Here is a 23,787-nt window from a genome sequence, read left to right on the forward strand (position 1 = left end):
CTTGGGTCCCATTAAACTCTGTGGGGACTGGCTTCTGTATGAGCATACACATATCAAGCTATATGTCACGTTCACTTATTACAGAGCAGTGAAACTGCTATAATAACGATTAATATATTTCTGATAACTACCTTTGGCTCACTCATGTTGAGATAAGAGGTGTTCTATTCAACTTATGTCTAACACTTCCTTTTCACAATACAGTCTGTTGCGAATGTAGTCTTTCCATTACAGCTTTTCAGGTAGCTCACAACTGTTACCCTGCACATGCCCAATCTCGTCTGATCTTGGAAGCTAAGCAGGGTCAGGCCTGGTTTGTACTTGGATGGGAGACTGCCTAGGAATACCGGGTGCTGTAGGCTTATACCATAGTTTTTCGAGACTGAAGGTTGTCAACCACTTGTAAAAGACATTTGCGTGTCCTTTTTCTCCACAGGTTCTATCCTGGCTCACATTCAAAAGCAAAAGCATTTTAATGAGAGAGAAGCCAGCAAGGTTGTGAGAGACATTGCCTATGCTCTGGATTTCCTCCACACAAAAGGTAAATTTTTGGAAAAAAATTGATTTTTACAAATTCATTAGCCAATAACTAATGATGTTTGCCTTTGTAAATTAAGAGTTCAGCATGAAATGTGGTCCGTTCTTGTGAGCATTAGATGTTAGATGTTCTTTATTTGATCACAGAAGATGTGCCAATGAGCCCAGGAGCTGTGGTGCTATCATTGCTGGCTTTGTGCCACTATGGCTGTGACTAGTGGAGAGATGAGCATGTGGTCTGTGAGACTTGTGAGTACTGGGACATGATAAGTTAATGCAGCAGTTCTCAGACTGTGGGTCTGTGGCCCACCAGTGGGTCACGACTCAATTTGTGGTGGTCCGTGAAACTGATAGGGCAGATCAGGCTGTGTGTATCAAGCCATTGGTGCACCATACTTTAGTCATATGCCCTACTGTAACTAAGCCAAGTCCTCCTTTTGTTTCCCTTGCATCAGTATCTACGTTGCAGGCCCCGCAGAGCAGGGTTCTTTCATTCTATGCATCTCTATATTAAGAAATAAGCTGCACTGAGTCCTGTAGGCCTTACTGTCTGATAGATTTGTATAGGACTGCAGTCTAAAATACCTGCCATCACAGGAAGAATGGCACATTTTGTCTGGGCAAAAATAAAGGCCAAGAGCATATTTTACTTCAGATGCTTAGCTCTGTATTTTATTAGGCAGTGATGGTGGTTTGAGTCTACTGTGTAGATTCAATTAGATGTCTGGCTGGTGACTTATGCATTAATAAAATTGGTCTGCATACTTATTCTCTGTTGAAATTGACAATAGCAGATTCTGAAATGAACAGGTTAGGCTGAGTTAGCGGAAAAAGATGCCTTTTTAAATGAGAAGCCTCTGCTTAAGGCAGTTGTGCCACCTTTGGAGACAGGCAGGGGCCTCTTCTTCCTCTTTAACTCCAGAAGTTTTTTGATGCTAACCCACCTGAGTACAAACAAGCTAGAGGAAAGGTCTTGGCTTGTAATGAAAAAAGTGTTTGGAAAATAATGAAGCGGAGAAGCATTGCATGGGGCAGATTAGAACTCATAGTGAAGGACAACAGAAATGGACTTGAAGGGAAAATAGGACACTAGAAAAACTAATCTGTGTTGAAGAATTGGCTGCTTGAGGATATAGCAGAAGTATAAGGATGTGTTTTAATACCTGAAGTAATTACAGGGTGGGAGGGCTTTGTAATTAAAGAAAAAGAAATATGTATTGCTAGTATGTATAAGTAGTGTAATTACTGGCTTTGAATTTTATGGTTTGCTTGCTTGTAAACTGTCCGTCGAACACATTCTTTTTCTCTTCTGTTTGTTCATGGATTGAAGCAACAAGAGCAATGATGGTCCTGCAGGAAAGACTTTTAAAAGCAGCTGCTAAAATTGGTTGGGCAGGCAGCCACGCAGCAGGAAGAACTGCTTGCAGAATAAACTCCTGGAGGCATCTCTGATTTTTTCATTTTACATTATGGTCCCACTGTGTGGCATTAACATTCTTATTGAGCAATGGTGCACACAAATTCGGAGAGGAAGGGGAAGTGTTTGTTGCAGACGCAACTTTAGCAGTTTCCTCTTTCGAGGTTTCCTCTTTCCTCTGAAATGGTGAGGGGTTTAGGTCTTGTCACTTGCAAAAGTTGTCCTACCATAACAGCACCTATTGTTATAGTTGCTATAACTATACTATACTATAACTAAGCAACTATTGCCTGTTGCTTTCATATCATTAAGCCCCAGCAAACAACTTGGTGGCGACCTCTTAATAGTTCATCTAAAGCACTCAGACAAAACAGTCATGTTGTATGGCTCTCTATTATGCCTTAAAGAATTTAAAGCCTTCTTTGTTTGCATGCTATTAGTGATGCTTAATGTTTTTCAGATAATGCAAATGCAGATTTGTGTTAATATAAAACATCAGTTTGGCTCTAAATCCAACATGTTCTTCCTCATATTGGTTGTATGCTGCAGAAAAGAGCTATTAAGGGTTATTCCTTTCTTAGTTCTGAATTAAAGAAGAGTATGATTTTTCACATCCACCTAATAATGAACGTTTGAAAAGTGGGTACAGGGAAAATTTTATAAGAGTGGAAAGCAAGTCTTAATGCGTTTCAAGCATACACTTTATTATGGGATACAGAAAGGTTTTTATAATTTGGTTCCTTAGACAGCAGGAAACTTGTGGAAAGTGCTTTGTTTGGGGGGGGGGGGGAGGTTGTTGCTGTATATTTTGATATATTTTAAGAAGCCATCCTTAAAGCTGGCATTAACTTTGGTGTTTGGCACCAAATCTTGTAGAAGCAAAACGTTTGGCAATGCTATAACTCTCCCCCAGTGTCTGTTTTCTTGATTTATTGAACAGAGAATGCATAGAAAGCCTTTACATAAAAGAGATTGTTTAGGATGCTAAGTTTCTCAAAGCTTGGTTAGATGAGCTTAGATTGCACAACTTGCTCCACTCCTAGAGGCTCTGGAGCTTCTTGGACTACACAGTTAAAAATTGGGGTGTCACCCTTTGGGTGGTATTTGCTTAGTTCTACAGCCCCAGACTCCTGGGTCTCCAAGGCTTTACAAACTAATCAGGAGGATACCCCTAATGGGGAGAGAGAGAGAGAGAGAGAGAGAGAGAGGCACCTCATCAGTGGCTTCAGTGTAGACCTTTTTCATTGTACAGTAGTGGCTAAAAAACTGAGGTGAAAAAAATGGGACTTCCCTGGTTTGAATTTTACCTCTGCCATGAACTTTCTTACTGAGTTTGGGGAAACCTCCTGAACTTTAACCCCCTCACCATATGGAGCTAATAATTAATGTATATATTTGCTGTAAAAACTTCAAGGTTGCTGTAAAGTTGCTTCAATGGAATACATGTGAAGCACTTTGCATGAGCAAGGTGCTATTAAAATGCTAAGTAGTATTTATTAACTGTGCCAGGAGCTGGGTTCAAAGTCTAATATGAATTGTCAAGTAAGCCTATTAGCCCCACTTTCATCTTATCCAGACCACTTCATGCTATATCTTCCAGTTATGATGGTGACAGTTTATAACTTCACTTCATGTAGAAACACCAAGAATCAAATACTATTACTTTTTTTGTTCTAAATTTGATGTAGCTCCTTGAGGCCTGATTCTTTCTTCTCTGTATGTCTTAGGCATCGCTCATCGAGACTTAAAACCTGAAAACATACTGTGCGAATCTCCAGATAAGGTGCTTCATGCTTTGATATCCTTTTGTTGGGTACTATTCTGGGCCTTGGTTCATAATGTCAGTGACGGACTTATTCTTTCTTTTCTCTCCCTCTCCATTTCAGGTGTCTCCAGTGAGAATTTGTGACTTTGACCTTGGAAGTGGGGTAAAACTCAACAGTGCGTGCACGCCAATCACTACTCCTGAGTTGACCACTCCAGTATGTAGACTTCTGTGTTTCTCTAGAGTTGGGTGTACTTGTAGCAATAGAAGAGGAAGGGTGGGCATCTTGTCTGCTAAATATTTTTGCACATGTCAAACCATGATTGTAGTGCATCTCTAGCTATGACTGGTTTTGGTAGTGGTCCTTGGCATAAATTCTCTTCTGATGAGACCCCAAAGCTGGTGTGATGAGTACATTTTCATCTCTTGTGTATTCCATTGGTTGGTTTTAATGCAGGTTGGTTTAATGCAGGTTTTAATCAAAGGTTGGTTTTAATGCAGGTTGATTTTAATCAAAGGTTGGTGTTTCCTTAACTTCTGATCCTTATTCAGGCATAAGTCTGCTTAAATCTGAGCATCTAAGGAAACTGACCTTTTGCCGCAGAAGAGCCTTCCAATAGGTGAAGCAAGCCTCATCCATCTTCAAGGCTGCAACTTCAAATTTTGAGGCTATTTGGGAATCATTATCTATATAGTTTGGGAATCACAGACTAGTTCCACAGCACCTGATGATGACGTACACATTCTGGCCTTATAAAGTATAGTTTGGGAGACACTTACATTGCCTGTTTCCTCATCTACCAGTTCCTCTCATTTGTACTTTGCCTCTACTGCTGTTTGGAACAAGAACTTGAAGGGCTATTAACTGTGGTTCAGACAAACCTGAATATTACATCTGTGCACCAGCCTTGTTTTCAGCTTCTGGGTTTTGACTTGCAGAGGCTTAAAATGATATTGTATGTTTGCATTGTGTTTTAAGATTGGCTGTTATTCCCAAACCAAGCACTTCTTACTTAGCAGGAATAGTCTAAAAATGTAGAGTATATCTTTTGAAAGAGCTTAGAATTAAAATTCTCTATGATTTCATTTGCTGCTTGCTGTTGCCCGGCAACTGTACAGTACTTTATTGCCAGGGTTGTGGGAGGCAAGCCAGCAGACTGAGGCTTTTTTTGCAGGAAGTATGAAATTTTCTATGAGTGGAAATCTTTGGGTTTCAATATTTTTAAATGGAACTCCTGTGCAGTGTTATGATTATGGATTAGAGTTAAACTGTAGATTGATCTTTGTATCTGTCTGTGTTGGAGTGAATAATTTCCAAAATGTTAAACGTGTACCTTTTGCACAAATGCAAGGTAGAAGGACATTTTTTTTAGCGCTGAGGACTGCACTTCCCTTAGGGATTCTGTGTTTTTTCCCCACCCTGAAACCAAGTCAAAACCACACCTTTAGTGTGTTGCCTTCAACAGCCGCATGAACTGAAGGCTCCCAAACAAGGCTTTCACCCAGCTGGGATCATTTGTCCATCAACTGTTTGCATGCAGAGTTTTCTGACTGACATTGCCTCTTTCCCTCTCTCATCCACATGCCCCCATACAATTGTACACACATTCATACTTTCTCTAGTAAGACAAGGCTAAGCACAGTGGAGATAGGAAGTCATTTGCTCTTTGGGTGGATGCAGTAGGCAGGTTGGTTTTAATCAAAGGAAAAGATTGAAAATGGAACAAGGGGAAAACAGGCAATCAAAAGGCAAAGTTCAAAATAAAATACAAGCAGATTTGTCCCTGACTTGGAGTCCTTTTACAATTCAGTATCCTCCTGACAGCAGAGGGGAAGAGTTCCTTAGGAATGGGCAGCCCAATCCTGAGCTCCCATGGCATGCAGCTTTGGCAGCACAAAAAACGGCTGCTGTTTTTTCCCATCTTGCGCGCCATGGGCTACCGCGGGTGGCAATTTTAGAAGAAGGGGACTTGTCCCCTTCTCCCAGGTAAGGGAAGTAGCCCTGCAATGGGTAGGGTAGGGTAAAGGTGTTTGTGTGGGGTGCCAAGCCTCACACAAATGCACAGGATCCAGTTCCACCGGACCCGCCTCCCTCCCCCCCACTTCCTCCCCCCGGCATGCCTCCCCGCTTCCCCATAATGCCTCCTCCCCATCCTCTCTCCACCCTCCGTCTGCCTCCCTCCTTCCTGGAACACCTCCTCCCCGCCCCCTCCCTGCCCCCGCTTACCATGCCGTGGCTCAGCAGTCTGCGCAAGCAGCGGAGGCCAGGCAGCTGCCCGGCACTAGCCCAGCATGGGCACTGGCCCGGCTGTAAGGCTGGCAAACATGCCTTACGACAGTGCATGCTGGCGGTAAGCACAGTTCAGGATTTGGGGAGACTAGCCACCCCCAAGCTCTGATAGGTTGGTTTGAAATTTAAGATTTCCCACCCCCAAATCAGATGCAAAACTGGACCAATGACTAGGTGTGAGCTAATCCTACCAGGGATCAAGAAAGATTTTGGTCACGGCTGTTGCTCTTTTGAAGAGACTAGACAGTCATGAGACTCTTAATATATGCTTAAGAGAGGACTGCTACTTGTGATACATGACCTAGAGCTCTGGAAAGAATGGAGAATGTGACGGGTCAAGTCTTTCTCAGTGTGAACAGAACACCGTCATTTAGGGAAAGATGAGGTTTTCCAGGAGATGGAGCTCTTAAATTGTGGTTAAATTTCCTCTGGGCGGTTGAGCTGACTGCTATCTGGCCATGGCTTTCTTGGACTTTTAAACACAGCGTATTTACAAGAAGAATGCTTGTGTTGGGTTTAATTCTCAGCCAGCTTTGTTTGAAAGACTGTGTTTCAGAGGATTGCGACAATGACATGTAATCTCAGGTGGCAGCATTGAAAAGATCCATTTAAATTGCCTTGAACAATCTCTGCCTCCAAAGGCTAGCACTGAAGTGTGAATTACGTACATGTTTTGATGCATTTTGCATGCCCCTCTGTTGCCAAAGCCCTGGAAATATTAATCACAGATTTATTTCAGAAGAGAGCATCTTTATTTTGAGAAAACTGATATGACCTCTGTCTTTCCCCAGTGTGGTTCTGTGGAGTACATGGCTCCGGAGGTGGTGGAAGTCTTCACGGAGGAAGCCACGTTCTATGACAAGCGATGTGATCTGTGGAGCTTGGGTGTGATTTTGTACATCATGCTAAGTGGCTATCCTCCTTTTGTGGGGAACTGCGGCACAGGCTGTGGCTGGGACAGGGGAGAAGTCTGCAAAATCTGCCAGGTAGTCACATAAGTATACTGCCACTGCATAGAAGAAGATTATATTGATTATATTGAATTGATTATATTAAATCCAGCCACAAATTCTCCTGGACTTATTTTTTTATTGTCAGATGATAAAAACAATGATACAATAACAATGCAAAGCAACATTCTTCACACACAGTGCCTGGGTTTAGTTCCTAGAATATCCAGTTAAAAGGGCCCAAGATATCAGGGTTGAGGGAGACTCTTGTCTGAAGAACTATTGCTAGCCAGAGTTGATGATACTGGCCTAGTTAGATCAGGGGTCTGATGCTGAATAAGACAGCTTCATATTTTCAGATGCATCTGGAACAGGGGACTAGGAAAATATTTATTTCTAAATTGAGACTTGCCCGATACCGACTGACTGTTGGACTCCATTTTTAGCATATATTTTTAGTCCTTCCGGATGGGCAGAAGTCAGGAAGGAGACCTGAAACATGTAACTGGAATTGGTCTGGCTCATGATGGAAGCAGGTTTGGGCTCTCAGACTGTGGCTTCAGATATGGGTTAGAGCAGCAATTTTCAACCCTTTTCATTTCACGGCACACTGACAAGGCACTAAAGTTGTCTAGGCACACCATCAGGTTTTTAATAATGGGCGAGGCACACCATACTGCCTGTGGAGGGCTCACATTCGCCATCGACCCGACTAATAAGTGACCTTTCCCCCCAAATTCCTGTGGCACACCTGAGGGCCACTTGCGGCACACCAATGAGTCCCGGCACAGTGGTTGAAAATGGCTGGTTTAGAGGGTGGTGGGAAGTATCTATTTCCTCAAAACTTGAGGAATTTCAGTCCAAATTAGGTTTCAGTCCAAACCTAAATTACCAGCCAGTTACCAAAATTCCCCTTCAAAATATGAGTTTCATGAGCTGTAGGGATTTTAGAGACATTTTGTGAAAAGTGATTTTTCACTTTCAACCACAAATATAATAATAATAATTTTATTTTTACCCCACCTTTCTCCCCGAAGGGACTCAATACATATGTATTTTTAATGTTGTTTCTAGAACAAACTCTTTGAGAGTATACAGGAAGGCAAGTATGAGTTTCCTGACAAGGACTGGTCTCATATCTCTAGTGATGCCAAAGATCTTATCTCCAAGTTGCTAGTCCGGGATGCCAAAGAGAGGCTGAGTGCTGCTCAGGTCCTAAAACATCCATGGGTGCAAGGGGTAAGTGCTGCTTTATTTGCATAGCATTATTGATCATTCACTTTTCAGAATATCTAATGGAGAAGACAGGCTCTGAATGGGAAATGTCTTTCTTGCAGGGGGGAAAAAAAAAGATTGGGCAGAGTTGTGATACAGGACTATGGGGGAGAACAGGGATAAAGCTTTGTGTGAGTTGCATAGAGTCCCAGTGGTATTTGTCATCTGTGTTTGTGAGGACTTAAGTCAGGGGTTCCCAGACTGTGCACCATGGCACCCTAGGGTCACCGTACAGGGTCACCCGTACAAGCCTTCTTGGCTGGTCAAGCTAAGATCACATGGAATCTTGTGTGATCTCAGCCTGGCAAGCCAGAAAGAAAAGGCTCTTCGGCACATGTATCAGTGTGAAAGGTGCTGTGGTGAGTTTGGGAACTATTGGCGTAAATCAGAGGTTCCCAAACTACGGCATTGCGACACCTTAGCCAGGGAAGCCCTGTCATTGCCCCCTTAAGGGGTGGGGCAGTGGTGAAGGCAGCAACATGATCACCACAATTGCACCACTGCTGGGGACAAAAGATTTTTTTTTTATTTTTACTTACCCCTAGCAGTGCCAGCATTCCAGAGGATACAGAGAGAGTGCAGACCCCTCTGCAGGGCTTTCCAAGCCTCAGAACAGTTTGGTGGGTGACGTGTTGGCAGGGTATGCAGGAGTTGGCCTTGTGTACTTCTTGAGGTAAGCAAGGTCAATGATAGGTCAAGACCGCTCTTACAGTGCTTGTCTGGGAAGGCTGGCTGGCTTGTCCCTTGACTGGTTTGGCAATCACTAACACATGGCTTGACCTGTGTGGGTACTTGCAGACTAGCTGGCTTGACCCTCCAGGGTTGGCAGTGATAAGATCACCCAGTCTTCAGACTGGGTGATGCCTTGAGTCAGGTAGTGATGCTTGTTTGGGGATTGGGGGAGGCAGACAGCCAGTGCCCTTTTCCCCCAATTGTTAGGCCAGCACATCTAATTGTTAGGCCAGTCAGAGGGTCATAATTAGGTTTTTTTCCCTGCTGCAGGTCTGTTTTGAATTTAATAAAATAACTATATCTTAAGCCTCTATCTCTTGTGCTTTATTGGGGGGGGGGGTACATGGGTGAGGACCTCTCTGTAGGGCTTTCCAAGCTTCAGAACAGCTAAAAAAACAGATTGTGACCCACTTCCGGTTTCACAATCGCAAACCAGAAGTAGGTCGCAATAGCTTTCATAGCTGTTCCGAGACTTGGGGAACCCTGCAGAGAGGTTTGCAGGCTCCCCACACCCTCTGGAGTATCAGCACTGTCAAGGGTCAGTCTAAGAAAAAACCCTTTTGTCCCTGGCAGCCTTGCAATTGTGCTGACTGTGTTGCTGCCTTCGCCCCTCTCCTGCAAGTACTTACAGTGGTTCCCAAACTTCCAGAAAGTTTGGGAACTGCTGGCCTAAATTATTTCCTGGAATAATTGGTGCCCAATCTCTCTTGCTCTGGGTTGGTGCAGTTCCAAAATCTTGTCCTGTCCCCCCCAGCATGCCTGCTTCTTAACCTTCTCCTTTCTTCAGTAAGAGTTTGCTATTGGTGGAATGCAAACTACTCATACAAGGATGACCTAACTGGTGAACTCTGAAACATAGAAATCATTCCCTTATTTGATTTAACATGAGCAAAGATTTGCCATGTTAAAAAGCCTCAACTGAACTTGTCATGTTTTCATCACATACAGCATGCTTCTGAAAGAGGACTGCCCACCCCACAGGTTCTTCAGAGGTAACTTTGAAGTTTTCTTAAGTATCTGTTGTGAGTAGCTGAGAGTGTAATTCAGATAATGGAACCATCAAATTGCAGGAGTTGGGAGGGAAGCCAGTGAGCTGCATAAATGGAAATGTATGTCTTTGAGAAATAATGTGTTGGCATGTGTGTTGCAATTTCTCATTTGGGCATTAATAAGAGAACATAGCTTGGTTATTTGTACAAGACAACAAAGAGGCTTATGCTAACGTTAATCGAATTCCTTGTATCGCTGGTGTAAAATGTTCTTCTCCGCCCCCCTTTACAGGAACAGCAGCACAAAAGACTTGACTCTCTTCGCGGCGGAGGCCATTGCCCTAAACCGCCAGCTCTCTCAACACGAGAATCAACTCAGTGAAGAGCAAGAGAGTATTGCTCGGGCTGTGTGCTCCATGAAGCTTTCTCCACCCTCTAAATCCCGCCTTGCCAAACGCCGAGCCATGACGCAGGCCACAAAAAGCAGTGACTTCCAACCACCTGTTCAAGCTACCCTTTGATGCCCAGTTCACATTTGTCAGGCCAATTTTTGTAGTTATTTCTGTATAGTTATTTTAATATATTCATGGGTTTATCAGTGTTTAAAACACTTTTTAGAACAAATGTGTTGATGAAGAGTGACTTAATGGATAATTCCCTTAGTGGTGCTATTTTTGAAGTTGAAAAATATAGTGAATTGGATGAAGTTCTTAGGTGATGTTGCTGCTGTGTTACTGACATGACAAACCACTTACGCTGCATTTGCACAGTCTTCTGTGACCAGCCGAAATATGAATTTACATTCTCATCAAGGAGCTTGCAATAGCTGTACAACTCCATGAATTGGATCCAAAGGTTGAATCGTGTGAGCTGAAAAGGAATTCCACTCATGTGACTGGTTGAGTGCAATTTCTGCCAACTTCTTCACTCCCCTTGGCAGTCCTACATGTCATAGGTATTCCTGTCAGGAGACCCTCAGGCTACGCCTGGCTTTTCATTGGGGGATGGAAAGTTCTATTCCATGAGCAAAACATCTCCCATGATTCTCTGAATCCAAGCCAATGTCTCTACCTCACAGAATAAGTGGTGACTGTACTTCAGGAAGCTTTCTGCATGTAGTTGTCCTTGCCTGCTATACAAACAGAGTTTAAGCTATGAACACACACAAAATAAATATCTTTCCTACTTTTGTCTTGTGGTCACTTCCTATATTACCCTTGACTGAGTTGGGACCTTGGCTTGTCTGGATATATGGTATGCAAATATGACTTCAGAATAGTCAGAGTTATGTCCGTTTCAGCCCTGAGGTGATTCTGTCAGAAGTGGCATGAAATTTGTTTTTCTGCAGAGGCCTGTTTGTGTTTTGTCATGGACATATTCTGCTTCTTAAAAACTGATTGGACAAAAAGTAATGTGGGAAGCAAACTTCAGGATACAGAAACTTCCTGCCTTTGGTCAGGCCTCCTTTGTAGCTCAATTTTCCAAGTCTCTTTCTCTACATTTCTTTGTTGGTGATTCTGCTTTCAGTTGCTTGCTTGAAGTGTTTGACTTAATCTTTCACAAAGCATTTCTCTGTCTAAGGTGTGTCCTTTCTCACCAAAATCCACAGAGAAATGTTTTCTGCCCCTGTGTGGCAGGCATTAGACACCTCTCCCTATATTAAGCTTTCATTCGTATTTAAATGCTTTTTATTGTGTGTATGTGCACCAGTGTAGGCACCCCTTTAAAGTGCAGGGCTGGTGTGAGACATTGCATCTGTTTGGACAGCTGTATACAGAAATCTTTGACATTGCTGCTCTAATGTGGAGCAGGAGAACCACCACAGGAGAACGCTTCTTTGTGTTTGTTGCATCAGGGCAATAATTGAACTGCTGCTGGCTTGGGAAATAATGAAGACATTTAGGGTTTAGGTAATCAGTGCTGTATGGGTGTTCACCTGCTGCAAGCTTCAGTTTAAGCTCATGCTGAAAAGTTTCAAGGTGTATGATGTGGCCTTCGCATGCCACTTCAAAACACTTTCCATAACTTTGAAATTGGAACACACACACAAATATATATATGTAGTGCCCATTTATTTCCTCTTCCCTCTAAAGAGGATATGCTTAATTACCCTACTTCCCCCTCCCCCATCTCTTTCTTAGCTATTTTTCCAGGTTTGGTATGATAGTCTTTGCTTAAAATAAAGATGGCGTTTGTAGCCTGCAAAATGTTTAAACAAAGCTGTCTTGCATATTGGTACCCAGCGCATTGGAACTGTCCTGATCAGCAATTTCAGAAGCACTTATTTTTGTCAGCAGTCCTTTAGGTTGCATGCCAAATTTCTAGCCTTTTTGATTTGAATTAGGTTTTGAATGGTTGTTGCTCTTGGAACATACATTCCGCCTTTGTCTTACATAGTATAGACTTGAAGATGGAGAACATCAACCACAGTGTTGATGCATGCCATTTTCACAGACTGAAATAGTGACATCTTTCTCATAATCATTTTCTTTGCCCATGTTTCCATCTTCCCCCAATACATTTCACTCACAAAAGAATTGGATTGGGCTAGCCTCACCAATTGTCTCAAGCCTTTCAGATACCAATACAGTATATTTTGGGGTTGATCATGGCAAGAGAGGTAATGGAAAATGCCAGATTGTTTTTAAATATAACATGCCTTTATGAGTTAACTTCTGTTGAAACACAGTGACTTAAGAATTAGCCATTATTGAACAAGGTCTCTCTTTTTAAAATCTTTGCAACCCCATCATGAGTGTATCCTAGATGGTCTTGTTTTATTATGCTGAAGCTACTTGCCTCAAGAAATTCAAATTCCTTTTAAATCAAGATGGATATTTCAAATTCATTTGTGGCACTTGAAAAATTGGACAGTTAACTGTGCAAGTCACTTTTTTTTTAAAGATCAGTATTGATATGAAAAGGGCAGATGGAAGAGATCCAAGAAGCTAGAAAAGTCTGAGTTGAGGTTACCCTATCTCTGCCTTTCAGTTAAGTTCCCCATTTTCTTTGTCTTGCAAAGTATGCAATTTATACATTTGCATTGTTCTTTATATTGATGATTAACATGAAGAGTTGTTACATGAATCTTTTACAGATCTTGCCATTAGTGAATATTAATTATACTTTAGTTTTTAAGCCTACTGTAAGCTATAGTAGTTATACTCCGTAGCTAATGGTTTTTAAAAGCATTGGAAGACTCAGGAAGAAATATCCCTGCCTATGTGATTCATTTACTAACTTCGTGTCCTGAAAATTAAACTTACCTCATTTCTGAACTGTGTTTTGTTTCTGTGTTCTTTCGATTAGTTACAAATATTCCATTAAAAAAAAAACTGGGACTAAGAATTCACCACTGCATCATACTGTACAAACACTGAAAAATTTTGATTCTTGAACAATGACTTAGGGCTGTTACTATTATTGATTTGAGACAAGACGGGTGTATATGAATGTTAAAATGCTAGTTCAGTAGCAGTCATCCTGACCACAAATATAAAAGATGCAGAAAACAGAGAGAGAATCTCACGCTGATATACTGATGAACTGACCCTCGGTGCCAGAGAGGCGTTGCTGTCAAGTGGAGCGTGGGAGGCAAAGGGCCAGAGAGAGGCCAGACCGGGAAGGAATCCAGCTGGAATGAGGAGTTCTATGAAAGACTAGAACTATTCAATTGTAAAAATCCCAACGGGGGTTTAGAACAGCCTGCCTATGTAAACCGCCTTGTATTAAAGTCTGAGGAGAAATCTGAGGACCGAAGAAAGGCGGTATATAAATACCTGTATAAATAATTAAATAAAATAATAGGAAAGGCAGTTGACATACACCAGTTGCAGTTATTAAAGGGAAATGACCTGGTATGTACTGCTTTATTCCAACTCAAATCATCTAGTAAAACATTATTCAGTGTTCTTTGATCCTAAAAAGGAGAGCAAATAACCCAGTAAGTCATGGCAATTGAACTCTTGCAGCGGAAGAATTCTGCAGTGTGTCCCTGGATGGTAATTTTTACCATCGGCATCCTTAAAGTGAATAATTTGTCCCTTTAGCATAAACAAAGCTCTAGGAAAACTTGCCTTTATCTCTTGTGTTGCTAGTATAAAAAGAACTTACTGATCCTATATCCATGTGGGCTTTTTGTTTTTCAGCAATAGCAATTTTATATTTGATCTGCAAAAACAAAAAGAGGGCTGCTTTTCACAAGAGGAAGAAAACAACCCTGCTTGTTTAATTCTCCAAGGCTAATGCTCTTCTTTTGGACCATTCCAGTGGTAAGGCACAAACATCTAATTTGGTTTCTTTAGGAACATGCTACCATGGCAACTGAAAGCTTGACAATTCTGAAGAAGCATATGCTGGTGCCTACTCACAAAGGCTTCCTCTTCCCTCCCTACTATTTCACTTGCTAACTATTTTGCTACTAACACAATAATATGGACATAGAAATAATTTTGCTTCTATGATTAAGACTCGGAGAGTCTTAAGCTTGTGGTCTACTCTCCAGTGATGGGAAGAGGCACCAACTGTGCCCAATCCCATCAATAAATGAGAGTAACTATGCAGTAGTGCATTGTCCATGACTGATTTGCCTTAGGTGATATGGTGACAATGGATTGCCTTTATGGGTGACACACATTGTTGCTGTTAATCAACAATGTGAGTTAGAGGGGAAATGAGCCTCCGTAATTCAGCTAAGAGAATTTGACTTTGAAGGGGAAGCATCATTTCCTTGTAAGTTTGCTAAGGACTTGGTCAAAGAACTGCTGATGGTGTGTTTTGACCAACTCCTGTTAAAATAAAAGACTTGAAGCAGATTAAATGAATTTTAAAATGCTGCTTTTCATTCTGCTTGGTGAAGAATCCAGATTTCATAAATATGTATGTATGTGCATTTATGTATGCTTACTATTTTGCTGGGGTGGGGGTATTTCTCATTGGGAGAGCCTAGTTGGGTGAATTGGTAGAATTTCTTGCTGAGATGGTATAGGAGAGGAGACTGTTAGACTCTTATTTGTATCTTGACTATTGGGCAGCCCAAACCTAACCTGCACTGGCACAGACAGGCCACATGGCCTACACTGTATCAGGTACAGGTTAGGAAGCAATTGGAGGTCTCCTTGGGGTAAGGGGATATTTTTCCCCCTACACTGAGTAATGCCCCAGCCTGCCCTATGGAGCTACATAGATCTCCACCTGGCTGCCAGCAGTCCATATGGGCCCATGTAAAGCTGCCTGGCCCAGGTGGGAAGATAGGATCCCGCCCCATTCTGAGCCTGATATACACCAATCCACCCTTTCTCTCCCAGCCATGCAAAACTCACTACTGCCTGTTTCTGGAGCCTGACGCAGCTGTGGTGGACTGGCACAGGCCATCTCACTGGTGCTGCTTACTCTAGAGTCATCGCAAATGTGCTTTATGGCATGTTTGCTACACTCTAGGCCAGAACAGGGTCTGCTGCGCTAGCAGATGATAACTATAGGATTGTGACTGCTGGGTCAGATTGGCTAGTGCTGTTTCAAGTGTATATTTTTGCCTTCCCTTAGTTTGGTGCTAGGGTCACTTGGTTGAATTAGCTCAGTGTTTCATTTCTTCCTGTCTTTTGCAGAAAGGCTTCTTGAACCTTATTGTATTAAGTTTCCCTTTGTCAAAACTCAGTTCTCTGCAACTATAATAGCATGTGAATTCACCTGATTTGCCAAAATGAGTCCTTGCTCTCCAATTGGGAAGTACAGGTGTGCCCCAGTATCTGCGGGGGTTAAGCAAAACCATGGATACCGGGGAATGATCCCCCTTTCCAGAGCGGAGGGGAGTTCCACTCCCCTCACCTCCCAAGGGTCTTCTGAGCCCAGGAGAGGCTGTGCACATCTGCCCACAGCCTCTGCTGGGCTCGGAATGAAGCTTAGAGCAGGGGAAAAAATGCAACTTTTGGGTTTTTCAAAAAACCAGGAAGTGATGTTTTAAACACCTTATAAGGCATCAGGATAAGGCACCGGGTAGATGGGGCTCATCAGCCTGGGAAGGCAGCTCATCTGAGAGAAGGAAAACTCTGATCCCAAACCTCCACTGCCTTGTGGCTACATCCAGTTATGGAAAAGGCTTCAGGAGTCAACCTTGAGGCAAAATCCGGAGCCGGAGTCCCTGAGGCATTTCATGGCTGAACACAGTCACGTTCTGGCAACTCCTGCGACGCCGCTGGAACCAACCGTATTGGCCTCTGCCTTTCCATTGGACCATTTCAGCGACGTGGAGAGGGGGGATTTGCTGCATGGGTAACAGCCTACCCTCCATACCTACTTTACCCAGGCTTCGCGCACTGGAGAGGACACTCTGTTCCAGAACCACCATTCAGAGTGTGACACCATAGTCTTCCGAGACTGAAGGATGCCAACTTAAGGCATCAGGAGGCCTGGGAAAGTCATGGATGGCCTCTGCGGGACTCAGAAGACTCTCTAGAGCAGGGGTGTCCAAAGTTTTTGGCTGGAGGGCCACATCATCTCTCTGGCACTGTGTCGGGGGCTGGGGAAGAAAAGAATTAATTTACATTTAAAATTTGAATAAATTTACATAAGTTTACATAAATGACTATATTAAAGATGAACTTATATGAATGAATGAACCTCTTGCAATAGCTCAAGGCCTATAAAAGGCCTTGCACAAAGCAAGGCTGGCCTTTCCTTTGCTGCCGCTGCTGCATCAGAGACATGAAACAGCAAGCAGTGGAGGGAGTCCTCATCCCACAGCTCACGCGAGAAGTCAAACAGTCACCCTCATGCTGAAAGCAGTTGCGTGGGGCCAGTGTGGGCTCCAACAAATTTCTGGAGGGCCAGTGGCTCATTGGAGACTGGGGGCTCCCTGAGGGCCGCATTGAGAGTCCTCGAGGGCCGCAAGTGGACCCAGGGCCGGGGTTTGGGCACCCCTGCTCTAGAGGCAAAGGGAGTGGAGCTTGCCTCCAGAGGGGGCACATGGGGGGAGCATGTGCAGGGGTGAACCCATTCTGTAGATAAGTGATCTGCAGATAGGGGGGCCCCCTGTATAGGGGAGCTGCAAAATCTTTCTTTCATGATTGGTGCCCCCTAGATTTCAGTGGGGAGGATGAATCCATTCACTTTGAAACTGGAATAGTGTGTTTTAAAATAAGCAAAGAGATTGTCCTTAACTATGAATTTAAAATAGTGAACATTTTGGGAGAAGGCACTAACCTTTCTTTAATTTTTTTTAAGTGTCAGTTTCTCTTTGATGGGATGTGTGTCACCTTTGTGTGTTAATTTTTCTCACAGTTGGGGTTGTTTCAGTCAGTCCCCTGCCCCCCCCCCCCACACACACCTGCAGGGACTTGACAGAAAGCAGTGTGACATACTTAGCAAGTTCCTATTCATAACTAAGTTGTAACATAGCCTCCAGCCTGGTCCTAATTAGATTGTGCTAAAGTTACTGTGCATAAATTCTCCAAGCGAACATAACTAAGCAGAATTTTCCTTGGGGTTTAAAGGACTCGCCTTTAAAACCAAATGACGTATAATATGTTTTTATCTGCTATAATGTGGGATCAGAAGATTTAGGGCACAAGCCTGACCAGGTCTACTCAGAAGTAAGTCCTAGTTTGTTCAGTGGGGCTTACTCTCAGGAAAATGTGGTTAGGATTGCAGCCTTAGGCATATTATATATTTAGGAGGATTTTCTCTTGGAGTTTCTTATATTAAATTAGGTCTCCTTCCCATCCTGTGATTATTGCACATCTCTACTGGGGGTTTCTAATGGCTGCTCAAGTATGATAAAGCAATGAGGAAGAAAGATGGCAAATGTTCCAAAACCAATATGTGCTAGGGCAGTGGTTTCCAAACTGGGGTTTAGGACCCAATGGTGGGTTGTGACCTGATTTTTGATGGGTCACCAAAGAGTGATGGAAAGATCAGATAACTGCCTCAAGCCCTGAGGCTATTCAAAAATCAGATACTATAGTTGCTAATTGCCCTGAAAAGAGCTGAGCTTCTGCAGTTTGCAGACATTTGTAAATATAGGGAGATAAGTGTTTGAGAGTCTTTTTCTGGTTATTATAAATAAAATATTTCTTTCTAGATCTCCTTTTTTAAAAATCTGGTAAATCTAGGTGGGTCCCAATAGAGTGCCATTTAAATGTGGGTCCCGGTGTTAAAAAGTTTGGGAACCACTGGGCCTAAGGTTGCAGCCTAAGGTTGGGCTATAATTCTAGTCAACGTATAAAACCCAGCCCATCTTCATTTGGCTCCCTTCAAAATCTGTCCCTAAGCTGTGTGAAAGAAGCTCCATTTTCCAAGATGCTGCCAGTCCAGCCAAAAATTAACATCTGCCCTGTGGTAGAGCATACCCTTGTCCAGGTGTGTGCATTTTCTAATCCCATGTAAAAAGTGGGCTACTATGTGCCAGAGGATGAGTGCATATGCCCATAATGCATTGCAGGTCAGATGGAACAATTTATGTAACCTGTCCTGACTTACTCTATGTAAAGTAATACTCCAGGAGCGCTGTTTGAGTCATGGCAACCTATTTTTAGATCAGTTGCCTGAAGAATAGTTGTCACTTCATTAAAGACATGATTAAAGGAATAGAATCTAGTTTGCAAGAGCTATGCAAGAGCCATAGTTATTGGATAAGGGAGCTTCAGCTCTCTCTGTGAAATGTTTCCATTTTATGCCTTTGTTCAGACTAGCTGCCTTTTGAACAATCAAGTCAAAGCTTACAGTTCCCCCTGGTGCAGTACCCCTCCTGGCACATGGAACAATCTTGCCCTTTTGGTTGAGTTAAGCTGCTTCCCGTCATAAGAACATAAGAACAGCCCCACTGGATCAGGCCATAGGCCCATCTAGTCCAGCCTCCTGTATCTCACAGCGGCCCACCAAATGCCCCAGGGAGCACACCAGATAACAAGAGACCTCATCCTGGTGCTCCCCCCTACATCTGGCATTCTGACTTAACCCATTCCTAAAATCAGGAGGTTGCGCATACACATCATGTCTTGTACCCCATAATGGATTTTTCCTCCAGAAACTCGTCCAATCCCCTTTTAAAGGCGTCTAGGCTAGACGCCATCACCACATCCTGTGGCAAGGAGTTCCACAGACCGACCACACGCTGAGTAAAGAAATATTTTCTTTTGTCTGTCCTAACCCGCCCAACACTCAATTTTAGTGGATGTCCCCTGGTTCTGGTATTATGTGAGAGTGTAAAGAGCATCTCCCTATCCACTCTGTCCATCCCCTGCATAATTTTGTATGTCTCAATCATGTCCCCCCTCAAGCGTCTCTTTTCTAGGCTGAAGAGGCCCAAACGCCGTAGCCTTTCCTCATAAGGAAGGTGCCCCAGCCCCGTAATCATCTTAGTCGCTCTCTTTTGCACCTTTTCCATTTCCACTATGTCTTTTTTGAGATGCGGCGACCAGAACTGGACACAATACTCCAGGTGTGGCCTTACCATCGATTTGTACAACGGCATTATAATACTAACCGTTTTGTTCTCAATACCCTTCCTAATGATCCCAAGCATAGAATTGGCCTTCTTCACTGCCGTCGCACATTGGGTCGACACTTTCATCGACCTGTCCACCACCACCCCAAGATCTCTCTTCTGATCTGTCACAGACAGCTCAGAACCCATCAGCCTATATCTAAAGTTTTGATTTTTTGCCCCAATGTGCATGACTTTACACTTACTGACATTGAAGCGCATCTGCCATTTTGCTGCCCATTCTGCCAGTCTGGAGAGATCCTTCTGGAGCTCCTCACAATCACTTCTGGTCTTTACCACTCGGAAAAGTTTGGTGTCGTCTGCAAACTTTGCCACTTCACTGCTCAACCCTGTCTCCAGGTCATTTATGAAGAGGTTGAAAAGCACCGGTCCCAGGACAGATCCTTGGGGCACACCGCTTTTCACCTCTCTCCATTGTGAAAATTGCCCATTGACACCCACTCTCTGCTTCCTGGCCTCCAACCAGTTCTCAATCCACATAAGAACATAAGAACATAAGAACAGCCCCACTGGATCAGGCCATAGGCCCATCTAGTCCAGCTTCCTGTATCTCACAGCGGCCCACCAATGCCCCAGGGAGCACACCAGATAACAAGAGACCTCATCCTGGTGCTCTCCCCTACATCTGGCATTCTGACTTAACCCATTCCTAAAATCAGGAGGTTGCGCATACACATCATGGCTTGTACCCCATAATGGATTTTTCCTCCAGAAACTCGTCCAATCCCCTTTTAAAGGCGTCTAGGCTAGACGCCAGCACCACATCCTGTGGCAAGGAGTTCCACAAACCGACCACGCGCTGAGTAAAGAAATATTTTCTCTTGTCTGTCCTAACCCGCCCAACACTCAATTTTAGTGGATGTCCCCTGGTTCTGGTATTATGTGAGAGTGTAAAGAGCATCTCCCTATCCACTCTGTCCATCCCCTGCATAATTTTGTATGTCTCAATCATGTCCCCCCTCAAGCGTCTCTTTTCTAGGCTGAAGAGGCCCAAACGCCGTAGCCTTTCCTCATAAGGAAGGTGCCCCAGCCCCGTAATCATCTTAGTCGCTCTCTTTTGCACCTTTTCCATTTCCACTATGTCTTTTTTGAGATGCGGCGACCAGAACTGGACACAATAATCCAGGTGTGGCCTTACCATAGATTTGTACAACGGCATTATAATACTAACCGTTTTGTTCTCAATACCCTTCCTAATGATCCCAAGCATAGAATTGGCCTTCTTCACTGCTGCCGCACATTGGGTCGACACTTTCATCGACCTGTCCACCACCACCCCAAGATCACTCTCCTGATCTGTCACAGACAGCTCAGAACCCATCAGCCTATATCTAAAATTTTGATTTTTTGCCCCAATGTGCATGACTTTACACTTACTGACATTGAAGCGCATCTGCCATTTTGCTGCCCATTCTGCCAGTCTGGAGAGATCCTTCTGGAGCTCCTCACAATCACTTCTGGTCTTCACCACTCGGAAAAGTTTGGTGTCATCTGCAAACTTAGCCACTTCACTGCTCAACCTTGTCTCCAGGTCATTTATGAAGAGGTTGAAAAGCACCGGTCCCAGGACAGATCCTTGGGGCACACCGCTTTTCACCTCTCTCCATTGTGAAAATTGCCCATTGACACCCACTCTCTGCTTCCTGGCCTCCAACCAGTTCTCAATCCAGGAGAGGACCTGTCCTCTAATTCCCTGACTGTGGAGTTTTTTCAGTAACCTTTGGTGAGGGACCGTGTCAAACGCCTTCTGAAAGTCCAGATATATAATGTCCACGGGTTCTCCCGCATCCACATGCCTGTTGACCTTTTCAAAGAATTCTATAAGGTTTGTGAGGCAAGACTTACCCTTACAGAAGCCATGCTGACTCTCCCTCAGCAAGGCCTGTTCGTCTATGTGTTTTGAGATCCTATCTTTGATGAGGCATTCCACCATCTTACCCGGTATGGATGTTAGGCTGACCGGCCTATAGTTTCCCGGGTCCCCCCTCTTTCCCTTTTTAAAAATAGGCGTGACATTTGCTATCCTCCAATCTTCTGGCACCGTGGCCGTTTTGAGGGACAAGTTGCATACCTTAGTCAAGAGATCTGCAACTTCATTCTTCAATTCCTTAATAACCCTTGGGTGTATGCCATCAGTGCCCAGTGACTTATTGATCTTTAATTTATCAATGAGGTCTGAAACATCTTCTCTTTTAACCTCTATCTGACTTAACTCCTCGGTTAGGAGGGGCCGTTCGGGCAGCGGTATCTGCCCGAGGTCTTCTGCCGTGAAGACAGATGCAAAGAACTCATTTAATTTCTCTGCCATCTCTAAGTCTCCTTTTATCTCCCCTTTCCCTCCCTCACCATCCAGAGGGCCAACCGCTTCTCTGGCGGGTTTCCTGCTTCTAACATATTTGAAGAAGCTTTTATTATTCCCCTTAATGTTGCTGGCCATGCGTTCCTCATAGTCTCGCTTGGCCTCCCCTATCACCTTCTTACATTTCTTTTGCCACAGTTTATGTTCCTTTTTATTCTCTTCATTAGAGCAAGACTTCCATTTACGGAAGGAAGCTTCCTTGCCCTTCACAGCCTCTCTAACTTGGCTGGTTAGCCATGCGGGCACTCTCCTGGATTTAGTGGAACCCTTCTTTCTTTGCGGTATACACCTCTGCTGGGCCTCTATTACTGTTGTTTTAAGCAGCCTCCATGCACTCTGGAGAGACTGGACTCTTTTTACCCTCCCTTTCAGCCTCCTTCTAACCAGCCTCCTCATTTGAGGGAAGTCCGCCCGTCGGAAGTCAAGGGTTTTTGTTAGAGATTTGCCTGGTATTCCTCCCCCAACGTGCACGTCAAAACGGATCGCAGCATGATCACTGTTCCCCAATGGCTCAGTAACGTTTACATCTCTAACCAGGTCCTGCGTACCACACAAAATTAAATCCAGAGTCACCTGTCCTCTGGTGGGCTCCGTGACTAGCTGATCTAAGCCACAGTCATTTAGCACGTCAAGAAATCCGGTTTCCTTATCGTGACCAGAACACAAATTGACCCAGTCAATATGAGGATAATTGAAGTCCCCCATGATTACAACCCTGTCCTTCCTTGTCACCTCCCTGATCTGTTTCCTCATTTCAAGGTCCCCATCAGATTTCTGGTCTGGAGGATGATAGCACACCCCCAGTATTACATCGCTGCTCAAGCCTGGTAATTTAACCCACAGAGATTCTACGGTGGAGTCAGACCCACCTTCAATCTCTACTTTGCTGGATTCTATCCCTTCCTTAACATAAAGGGCCACCCCACCTCCAACACGCCCCTGCCTGTCCCTCCTGTAGAGTTTATAGCCCGGGACTGCGGTATCCCACTGATTCTCCGCATTCCACCAGGTTTCCGTTATGCCCACTATGTCAATATTTTCCCTTGTCACCAGACATTCCAGTTCTCCCACCTTTGCTCGTAGACTTCGGGCATTCGCATAAAAGCAATTATACACGGAATGCCCCAGGATGGGCTGCTTATTCGCTCCTTTGTCCCCGCATCCTCTCATTGTGCCAAACTGTCTATCACATCCCATCTCCCTACCTTTCCCAATTTCTTCTCCTACCCTGCCTTTGTCTTGTTGTTCTCTAACCTCCCCTTCCTCATCCCATAGGGATGAGGAGTCCCGAACCGGATGCCCCTCGGCTCCTGTCGGCCTTCCCCCAGGGATCAGTTTAAAAGCTGCTCTGCCACCTTTTTAATGTTATGCGCCAGCAGTCTGGTTCCATTCTGGTTCAAATGGAGCCCGTCCCTCTTGTACAGGCCCCGCTTGTCCCAAAACGTTCTCCAGTGCCTAACGAATCTAAACCCCTCCTCCCTACACCACCGTCTCATCCACGCATTGAGACCCCTGATCTCCGCCTGCCTAGCTGGCCCTGCGCGTGGAACAGGTAGCACTTCAGAGAACGCTACCTTTGAGGTCCTGGCTTTCAGCTTCCTGCCTAAAAGCCTAAATTTGGCCTCCAGGACCTCCCAGCTACACTTGCCCACATCATTGGTGCCGACATGCACCACAGCCGCTACCTCTCCCCCAGCACTGTCTACCAGCCTGTCTAGACGAGAAGTGATGTCCGCAACCTTCGCACCAGGCAGGCAAGTCACCATGCGGTCCTCACATCCGTCGCAAACCCCCCTCTCTATGTTTCTAATAATCGAATCCCCCACTACAAGAAGCCCCCGACCCCCCTCCCGCCGAGGAGTATCCCGAGTGCGCTCGGATACGGGCCCATCCCCTGGAGAAGGGATCCCCCCTAGGGGATTGTTTCCCTCCTCTCCAGGATGACGTCCTCCAGTCCCGAGACTTCCCACC

General features: G+C 44.3%; 1 protein-coding gene and 1 pseudogene across 6 annotated transcripts in view; both read left to right on the forward strand.

The window, feature by feature from the left end:
- The window catches only part of MKNK1 (MAPK interacting serine/threonine kinase 1), a 35,121-nt gene extending 21,888 nt beyond the window's left edge, over positions 1-13,233 (forward strand). For all 6 annotated transcript variants that reach the window (XM_066625140.1, XM_066625137.1, XM_066625135.1 and 3 more), the window contains 7 exons: positions 437-541; positions 3,682-3,737; positions 3,841-3,936; positions 6,801-6,995; positions 8,034-8,198; positions 9,915-9,958; positions 10,248-13,233. In XM_066625140.1, coding sequence (XP_066481237.1) covers positions 437-541; positions 3,682-3,737; positions 3,841-3,936; positions 6,801-6,995; positions 8,034-8,198; positions 9,915-9,958; positions 10,248-10,476 — 890 coding nt within the window. In that variant the 3' untranslated portion in view covers positions 10,477-13,233. The remainder of the gene's footprint in view (positions 1-436; positions 542-3,681; positions 3,738-3,840; positions 3,937-6,800; positions 6,996-8,033; positions 8,199-9,914; positions 9,959-10,247) is intronic.
- Positions 246-362, forward strand: LOC136649897 (5S ribosomal RNA; annotated as a pseudogene).
- Positions 13,234-23,787: the final 10,554 nt, after the last annotated feature.

Source organism: Tiliqua scincoides, chromosome 4 (genome assembly GCF_035046505.1).
Source record: "Tiliqua scincoides isolate rTilSci1 chromosome 4, rTilSci1.hap2, whole genome shotgun sequence".
In the NCBI taxonomy this organism is placed as follows: domain Eukaryota; kingdom Metazoa; phylum Chordata; class Lepidosauria; order Squamata; family Scincidae; genus Tiliqua; species Tiliqua scincoides.